Below are 9,913 nucleotides of genomic sequence, written 5' to 3' on the forward strand. Positions count from 1 at the left end.
TTTATCTGCTTGCAAGTGAATGGGGTCAGAGCACTCACTTGGGGTCTTGGGTGAGGAATCAGACCCCCCAGATGAGAGCTGGAAGGGAAAAGGCCTTTTGGAAGGGCAGAAAAGCTCTTTATGGCTTCAATGGGGCATGAAGAAGGAATTTGGGTTAAAACGTGGCCTTTTCCTCTCAAGTATTGCACATGTAGGAAAAACAACACTCTGCTCATGAGGGTTGGAGGAGGAGGCCCAGGACAGGCCTTTGGGAATGGGATTCCCTCTCCATGAGCCTTAAATGATAATTATATATAGGGACAAAACACCCCCCATGGGGCACAGTGTCTCTAAGCACAGGCACAGGATGCCAAAGGAGGAACTGAAAGTGGTGTCCCAACCTCTGCTTGGCTTCCCCCATGGCAGGGCTGAAGGCACCGGATGTGGGAGCTGTGAGCCCCAGTTCCATAGGGATGGGCAGAGCTGTGCCCCCTCCCACACACACAGAGCATCTCCCAGTGCCTTGCTCAGAGCTTTAGGACCCTGGAGTGTGAGGATTGAGCCATGTCTGCCAATGGGATGCTGGAGCTGCTGCATCCCCTGCTCTTTGTGTGCTGGGTGGGATCCCCCCCATATGGGAGCCTACAAAGCAGCCCCAGCCCCTGCCTCACTTTGTGCATCAGCTCCAGCCTCAGACACCCCAAGGAATGAGCTGCTTTAAGCCATGGGGAGCTCTTAACCCGCTTGAGCCTGGATTAAGGAAAACCAGACTCTGTTCCCTTGATGTTCTGTAGTTTGGGTTCTTGGGCAGGTTCTGTGCTGTTGTCCAGGCAGGACACAGCAAACAGGCCATGGGCTGATGATGATGATGCTCTCCTTCATCCACCCCAGGCTGTGCTTCCCCTTGGGTTTTGGGAAGCAGGGACCCGTTGGGCTGGGATGGAGCCACCCTGATGGGATGGGGATGTGAGGACCGAGGAGCATCCATCCCCCCAGCCCAGTGTTAATGCATGTTGGATGTCACCCTCTCACTGAGGAGGTTTATTCCCTCTCCCAAATATCCCAACTCTTCCTCTGGGGCCCCAGACGGAAGGAACATTGTGTTATCCGGACACAGCAGCATTGCCCATCCCTTATCCAGCCCCATCCAACAGATGCCACCTGCTTAGATCAGTGCGAGACATCCATGAGCTCATCCCTAGAGTGGTTTTCCTATGAGGCTGGGACATCAGGGATGGACAAACCCATCACAGCCCTACTGGGGCTCAGTGTCCCCTGTCCCCACACTGTCCCTTGGCCAACAGCATCACCACAGCACTGCTGGAAGAGAGCAAGGGACACCATGGGATGCTGGTGGCCTCTAATCCCATCGTGCTGCCGTCTGCTTCTGCCCTGCTAATCTCCTTATGGTAAGCTCATTGCCTCTGAGCCATTCCCAGCTTGGATGTGGGCAGGAAAACTGTGGCTGGGAATTGGGTGTTGCATGGGATGCGATGGGGACCCCACTTGCAGAACAGCCTCCCCCAGCAGGGGCTGTTGGCTGGTTCCCTATGGGAAAACTGGGCCAACGGCTGGGAAAGGGGCAGATTCCCAGTAAGAACCTTGGGAAAAGGCCACAGCACATCCCACAGAGAGGGATGGGATCAGCTCTGCTAGACTGAAACCCGCTGTGTGCCCAAGGGATGCACAAGATGATGGGTCCTGCTCCATCACCCATCAGCACCCAAGTGCTTCAGGGCCATCAGTGGGGAAAACTGAGGCACAGCCTGATCCCCCCCCCCCCCCAGGCCTGTATGGAGCCGGCTGGAGCAGCTCCTTCAGCTTTCCCTCTGGATTCCACAGCCCCTTCCTCCGAGCAAGAACCCAATGAAGGCTACAAAGGGAAAAGCAGCATCGTGCAAGGCTGCGGGATCAGGGCTGAGCCGATGGATCAGAGCCTTTGTCCAGGCTCCATTCCCCATGTAGGGAACCATTCCCTCCCGGAGACCCTCCCCCGGGCCGGGAGAGCTGTGCCCATGGAGCTGGATCCATAGGAGAGGCTGGGAAACGAGCAAGGGAGACAGGGAATGAAAGGGAAGCGCTCAGCGCATCCCGCAGGCAGCGTTGGGAACGGGGAGATGCTGCCTCCCGAAGCACCGCATTGCAGAGGGTGTTCTCATGCAGCGCATCATCCTCATCCCCCTGTCACCAAACCTTGATCCCGGACAAGCACGGGGTGTCTGGGGGGGTTACGGGGCTGTGAGGCTGCTTCCCAACCTCTGGAATGCCGCCGTGCTCGGGAATGCGGCCGCTGCGGTTTGGGATGCGCAGGTGGGAGTGGGAAGGGGGTGGTCATTCCCGATGGGGTTTTCACCTGGATAACACCATTGGGGACCGCACGGGGACCCCTCCGGCTCCCCCCCTGCAAACCGGCCCCTTTGCGAGCCCATCCCCGTGGCCTCCTGCCTGCACCGAAACCGTGGGAGGAGGAAAAAACCTCAACTATGGAGAGCCCAAAATCACCTCAATTGAACCCAAAAATGCTCTCCCCGGCCGGAGTTCGGGTCTGCCCGAGAGGTGGCAGCACCCGACCGTGCTCCGTGGGACCAGCAATGGGATGGGCAATGGGGGGGCTCAGCCTGGCCCTTGGCTGGGGCCCTCTAACCACACACACACCCCCCTAGCACCCATCCCATAGGATCTGAGCCCTGGAGCTGTGCCTTGGGTCCAGATCACTTGGGGGAAGCAGTGAATGGATGGGATGGAATGGGATAGGGATGGAGGATGGGTCCTGGAGGTTCCCATCCAGAGCATCCCAAAGGGGGGCTGAACCTCCCCACAGGAAATTCCCCCATCCTGGGAATTCCAAGTCCCATTTCCCATCTGGCTCCAATGGGAAAAGTGCTGGGATGCCCATGGGAAGGACCCTGGCACCATTCCTGCCCCACCAGTCCCACCCAGTGAGAGCTGAAACCCCAGCCCTGGTCCCACCACCTCCATTGGGATGTGCATCATCTGCACAAGACAGAACCAGGGAATCCGGGAACGGTTTGGGTTGGAAGGGACCTTAAAGCTCATCTCAAGCCATGGGTATGGAAAGTGGGAGCTGCCCCTTCCTCTTCCCCCTCAGCACGTCCTGTCATGCACCAGCTGCCACCACTTCCCCATGGGGCTGGTTCCATCACCAGTCACCACTTCCCTCACGTACCAGCACCCACTGGTGTCCTTCCTGGTGATGAACCTTGTGCAATCCCCTCTGCCAGCCCTGCCGGGGGGTTTCCTGCCCCTTATGGACTCATCTCCATGGGTCGGGCACCGCAGCATCTGCTCAGCCCCACACATGTGGAGGGGACATGGCTGGAGCTGGGACCACACTTGCCTGCTGCCTGCTGCTGGTGGGAGCCAGGGGTAAGGATGCTCTTGGGTCTGGGAGGACGGGGCGGATGGGTTGGAGCATCCCATCTGCACAGCACCATCCCTATGGATGCTATGGGGTGCTTTGGATGGAGACCCCCTCAACCATCTCCCCATCCCAACCATCCCCTTGCAGGGCTCTGCTGTGCCATGGAGCTGCTGAAGGGGATGAAGGGGCAGTCCTTGTCCTTCCCAGCCCTGCAGCTCCTATCCCATGACATCGTGCGGGTCACCTGGAGAACCAAAGGGACCCACATTGCTGAGGCCAAGCCCATGGTGAATGTGTTCATTGCTGATTTCCTGCCTGTGTTCCGGGGCCGGCTGCTCATCCATCCCAATAACCTCTCACTGGAGATCAACCCACTGCAGCCATCGGACAGTGGGAGCTACGAGGTGGTCGTGGACACCTCCTCTGACCCCACCAACCCAAGGACCTTCCGCTATTCCTTGATGGTTCTGGGTGAGTCCAAGGATGGAGGGAGGAGGGTTGAGGGCACCAGGTTTGCGTTGGGGCCACCCTGGGCATAGAGTCATGGAATGGTTTGGATTGGGAAAGGTCTTAAGCTCATCTGGTTCCAACCATTGCCACGGGCAGGGACCCTTTCCACTGGAGCAGCTGCTCCAAGCCCCTGTGTCCAACCTGGCCTTGAGCCCTGCCAGGGATGGGGCAGCCACAGCTTCTCCATTCAACCCATCCCAGTGTCCCTTGATGCAGAACTTCCCAATATCCAGCCTAAATCCCCCCTGTTCCAGTCTGAACCCATCACCCCTTGTCCCATGGCTGCAGTCCCTGATGAAGGCCCCTCTCCAGCATCCTTGCAGCCCCTTCAGACACTGGAGCTGCTCTGAGCTCTCCACGCAGCTCCTCTGCTCCAGGCTGAGCAGCCCCAATGTTCCCAGCCTGGCTCCTATGGGAGCTGCTCCAGCCCCTGCTCATCCTCGTGGCCTCCTCTGCCCTTGCTCCAACAGCTCCATGTCCTTCTGCTGAGGCCCCAGTGCTGCAGGAGGGTCCCCCAGAGCAGAGGGGGGTTCTGGGCTCAAGCTCCCACTGAAGCCAGGTTATGGGAGGCTTCTCATGGACCAGCACCCCAAATCCTCCTCCTCAGCTGCTCTGCATCCCTCTCTCCCAGCCTGCAGCAGGGGATGTGCTGTCACCATGAGCCCACCCAGCCCTTGGCCTGTGGAGGAGCTCAGGATGGGCATGTGGTCAGTGGGGAAATCCCCCTTCCTCTTTCATTCCCTGCTGCACCCATTGCACCCATTGTACTCACTGCACCCACTGTACCCATTGCACCCATTGTACCCACTGCACCCATTGTACCCACTGCACACACTGCATCCATTGCACCCACTGCACCCATTGCACCCACTGCACACATTGTACCCACTGCACCCACTGCATCCATTGTACTCACTACACACACTGCACCCATTTCACCCATTGTACCCACTGCACCCATTGTACCCACTGCACCCGTTGCACCCATTGCACCCACTGTACCCATTGCACCCACTGCACCCATTTCACCCATTGTACCCACTGCACCCATTGCATCCACTGCACCCCCTTCACCCAAGGGCAGCCCCTGTCCCCTGCTGCAGCCCCATGGCTCACCCCATGCCCTGTGCCCACAGATGGATCTCCAGTGCCGGATCCCGGGGCTGGTGTCACCAAAGGATCCATCAGGAACACAGTGGATCCCCATGGAGCATCGGTGCCCAGCACTGGTGTCACCAAAGGACCCATCAGGAACACAGTGGATCCCCATGGAGCATTGGTGCCCAGCACTGGTGTCACCAAAGGACCCATCAGGAACACAGTGGATCCCCATGGAGCATCAGAGCCTGGTGCTGGGGATACTGGGACGGAGGACACTGGTGGGAGGCATCCCCCAAGGTCCTGTGGGGCTCAGGACCACTACTGCCTGGTGAAGGGCTATCTCATGGCTGGGGTCCTTGTGCCGCTGGTGCTGCTGGTGGCTGCTGTCCACATCATGACCAGGGACAAAGGCACCAGGGCAGGGAACGGGGTCTCAGTGGGGTTTGAGCCCCTCAGCATCCCTGCTCCGCAGGACCCATCCCCATGGAGGCACCGAGCCTGGATTCCAGGCTCCGGGAGCAGCATCCCCTCTGCCTCCATTGCCCCATCCAGGGCCAGATGAGGTTACGGTGCTCAGAGCCCCCCAAGGACGTGACATGAAGCTGGTTCCTCATCTCTTGCACAAGGAGCTGCTCTAAATGCGTCAATGCTTCCTCCTCCCTGAGCCCTTTGGCAGCACCAAAACCCATCCCGGCACCAAGCAATGGGATGTGGGGATGCTGCTGTTACTGGAGACAGCCTCAGTTTCCTATCCCCAGCCCCAAACGTGGGGGAGCATCACTCAGAACCCCTCCTGTAGCTGATAGGGGTGACTGATTCACTGGCGACCCTGACTAACGCTGTGTGCCATCCATTATTGAGCAGCAGATCTGTCAAGAAGTCCTCATAAATAAGTGATCTGATGCTGTCTTAATGCTGGCAGTAAATCCCTCATTCAATCTCCCTATAAATGCTCTCCCGGGGAATCATTCCTTGAGTTAGGAATTGGGCCTGGGAACACAGGAAGAGCCTTAACAGGACACCTGAGGGTGTCCTTGGGGATGATGGTCCCTCCTGAGAGCATCCCTGGTGCTGCCCTGTGCTGGGTACCAGGTGGGATGCAGCCATCCCCATCCTGGGATGCTCAGCACCCTCCTTCCAGCCAGGCGGTGATCCCAGGTCCTGCAGTGATCCCAGCTCCCTGCAGTGATCCCAGCTCCCTGCAGTGATCCCAGGTCCTGCAGTGATCCCAGGTCCTGCAGTGATCCCAGGGTCAGGCAGTGATCCCAGGTCCTGCAGTGATCCCAGGTCCTGCAGTGATCCCAGGTCCCTGCAGTGATCCCAGCTCCCTGCAGTGATCCCAGGTCCTGCAGTGATCCCAGGTCCTGCAGTGATCCCAGGTCCTGCAGTGATCCCAGGTCCCTACAGTGATCCCAGGTCCCTGCAGTGATCCCAGCTCCCTGCAGTGATCCCAGGTCCCTGCAGTGATCCCAGGTCCCTGCAGTGATCCCAGGGTCAGGCAGTGATCCCAGGTCCTGCAGTGATCCCAGCTCCCTGCAGTGATCCCAGCTCCCTGCAGTGATCCCAGGGTCCTGCAGTGATCCCAGGTCCCTGCAGTGATCCCAGCTCCCTACAGTGATCCCAGGTCCCTACAGTGATCCCAGGTCCCTACAGTGATCCCAGGTCCTGCAGTGATCCCAGGTCCCTACAGTGATCCCAGCTCCCTGCAGTGATCCCAGCTCCCTGCAGTGATCCCAGGTCCCTGCAGTGATCCCAGGTCCCTGCAGTGATCCCAGCTCCCTACAGTGATCCCAGCTCCCTACAGTGATCCCAGGTCCCTGCAGTGATCCCAGCTCCCTGCAGTGATCCCAGGGTCCTGCAGTGATCCCAGCTCCCTGCGGTGATCCCAGGGTCCTGCAGTGATCCCAGGGTCAGGCAGTGATCCCAGGTCCCTGCTGTGATCCCAGGTCCTGCAGTGATCCCAGGCCCCTGCAGTGATCCCAGCTCCCTGCAGTGATCCCAGCTCCCTGCAGTGATCCCAGCTCCCTGCTGTGATCCCAGCTCCCTGCAGTGATCCCAGGTCCCTACAGTGATCCCAGCTCCCTGCAGTGATCCCAGCTCCCTGCAGTGATCCCAGGTCCCTGCAATGATCCCAGGTCCCTGCAGTGATCCCAGGTCCTGCAGTGATCCCAGGGTCAGGCAGTGATCCCAGGTCCCTACAGTGATCCCAGGTCCCTGCAATGATCCCAGGTCCCTGCAGTGATCCCAGGTCCCTGCAGTGATCCCAGGGTCAGGCAGTGATCCCAGGTCCCTGCAATGATCCCAGGTCCCTGCAGTGATCCCAGGTCCTGCAGTGATCCCAGCTCCCTACAGTGATCCCAGGTCCTGCAGTGATCCCAGGTCCCTGCAGTGATCCCAGGTCCTGCAATGATCCCAGGTCCCTGCAGTGATCCCAGGTCCCTACAGTGATCCCAGCTCCCTGCAGTGATCCCAGCTCCCTGCTGTGATCCCAGGGTCAGGCAGTGATCCCAGCTCCCTGCTGTGATCCCAGGTCCCTGCAGTGATCCCAGGGTCAGGCAGTGATCCCAGGTCCTGCAATGATCCCAGGTCCCTGCAGTGATCCCAGGTGAATCCATAGGGAGAGCGTTATCCCAACAGCTCCCATCCCCTTCTCACCCCGTCTCCTTTATCCCTGTGACTCTGACCCACTTGTGAAACCTCTTTCCAAGGAGTCAGTGGCTGGAGTGAAGAGAAGCTGCTTTTCCATAGGGAACTGAGCTTCCTGCAGCAATCCCCCTCGGCTGCGCATCGGGAGCTGGGAGCACTGGGATCACAGGGATGGAGAGGGCACCAATGGGAGCCGCGGGTGCTGGCAAAGGGAAGAAGGAATAAGAACCCTTAAAGGGAGCTGGGAACAGACTTTTCCTGCCTGCCCACTGATTTCAGTGGGAATTCACCCTCCTTTTCCTGCCAAGGGGCTTCTCAGGAGCCAAAACGCACCTCATGTTATTGTGCTCCCTGGTGTTGTGTCCCAGCAAGTGGGAAGTGAAATCCCATCCCCTCCATCCCTTCTCCATTGCTTCACCTCCATCCCTTCTCCTCCATCCCTTCCTCACCATCTATTCCCCTCCATCCTTTCTCCTCCATCCCAACCCCTCCACTATCCCAGCCCCTGCATCCCTTCTCCATCCCTTCCCCTCCATCCCTTCTCCATCCCTTCCCCTCCATCCCACCACCACCATGGGATCCCAGGGCACTGCACCACCCTGGGGCTGTGGATCAGGGCCGGATAAGAAGCAGGAATGAGGAACAGCGAGCGGCTGCCTCCAAATGGATTCTGGAAGCTGCTCGGAGCCATTAGGCTCCGTATAAATAGGATGATGATGGTTATTATCATTGGCACGGATGGGCTGCCGCGCACCGCGGGAGATCCCACTCTGCTTCCCAATGCAACCATTGCCAGCGCCATTCCCGGCTCCACACAGGGCTGGGACCCCCCCCAGCTCCCATTGAGCCCACTGGGACCAGTGCCACAGGGGTGTCCCCCCCCGGGGCTGGGATACCCGCTGAGGATGGGTCTGCTCCATGCGCCCCGATGCCAGGGTGATGGGCCCGATGCTGGGCTCAGGGGGGCTCTGCCCCCCAACCCGCTATGGGTTGATGGGGGTCCCACACTGCTGCTCCCCCTCATCCCATTGAGTGCTCCCGAGCAGCCAACGTGGCAGCTCTCTGCTTCCCTTCGTCAGCACATTCCGGCCACCGCCACTCCCCCCTGACCTCTCTCCTCTTCCTCCCTGCCCCACACACTCCTTCATCCTCCTCCCCACGTCATCTGCTCTCCCACTCGGATTCCTCCTGCATCCCAGAGGAGCCCCCAGTGCCAAGGGGAGAGCCTGGGAATGGGCATGACCCCATGGACACCCCCATGTCCCCCCCAGTGCCGATCCAGACACAACCGGTGTCACCCCTGGCATCCATCATCCATCTCTGCTCCCGCAGCCACCACCATGGCTCCCGTGCCCTGGGGCTGGACCAGGATGGGTTTGGGGTCCCTGGCTCCATCCAATCCCATGAAATTCCCCCTGGGAGCAGCAGATGCCGGAGGAAAGCTGAAGGAAGAGGAGGGAGCTGAGGGCCCCATGCAGGGGACATGTGCCACCCATTGGGACACTGGGATGGGTTGAATGGAGGAGCTGGGGCTGCCCCATCCCTGGCAGTGGGCACAGGGAGTGGAGCATCCTGCTCTGGTTTGCACATGCAAAACCCCAGCACACACGAACACAGACCCCACAACACGTGTGTGCACACACACACATACACACACACGTATGTGCACACACACACATACACACACACGTATGTGCACACCCCAGTGTGAATAAGGGGGATGCACACCCCTGACAATGATGTAAGCACCCCAGAAATCACACACACACGCAGACACGCACCCCAACGCACACGTATGAACCCCAACACACACGTATGAACCCCAACACACACATAAGAACCCCAACACACATGTATGAACCCCAACGCACACATATGAACCCCAACACACACGTATGAACACCAACACATGCGTATGAACCCCAACACACACGTATGAACCCCAACACACACATATGAACCCCAACACACACGTATGAACCCCAACACACACATAAGAACCCCAACACACATGTATGAACCCCAACGCACACATATGAATCCCAACACACACGTATGAACACCAACACATGCGTATGAACCCCAACACACATGTATGAACTCCAACACACATGTATGAACCCCAACACACACATAAGAACCCCAACACACTTGTATGCACCCTAATACACGTATGAACCTGCACATGTATGTACTCCAACACACACATATGAACCCAAACACACATGTACATACCCCAACACGTGTGTACATGACCAAGCACACGTGTGTGCACTCCAACACATGTATGAACCC

At 58.6% G+C, this 9,913-nt stretch overlaps 1 protein-coding gene across 1 annotated transcript; it reads left to right on the forward strand.

Moving 5' to 3' along the window:
* The first annotated feature begins 3,181 nt into the window (after positions 1–3,181).
* Positions 3,182–5,910, forward strand: LOC117437268 (uncharacterized). The gene is made up of 3 exons (XM_034071215.1): positions 3,182–3,366; positions 3,509–3,832; positions 5,008–5,910. The coding sequence occupies exons 1-3, from the start codon at positions 3,312–3,314 to the stop codon at positions 5,532–5,534; spliced, it is 906 nt and encodes a 301-aa protein (XP_033927106.1). The 5' UTR covers positions 3,182–3,311; the 3' UTR covers positions 5,535–5,910.
* The last annotated feature ends 4,003 nt before the right edge of the window (positions 5,911–9,913 follow it).

Source organism: Melopsittacus undulatus, chromosome 20 (assembly GCF_012275295.1).
Source record: "Melopsittacus undulatus isolate bMelUnd1 chromosome 20, bMelUnd1.mat.Z, whole genome shotgun sequence".
NCBI lineage: Eukaryota > Metazoa > Chordata > Aves > Psittaciformes > Psittaculidae > Melopsittacus > Melopsittacus undulatus.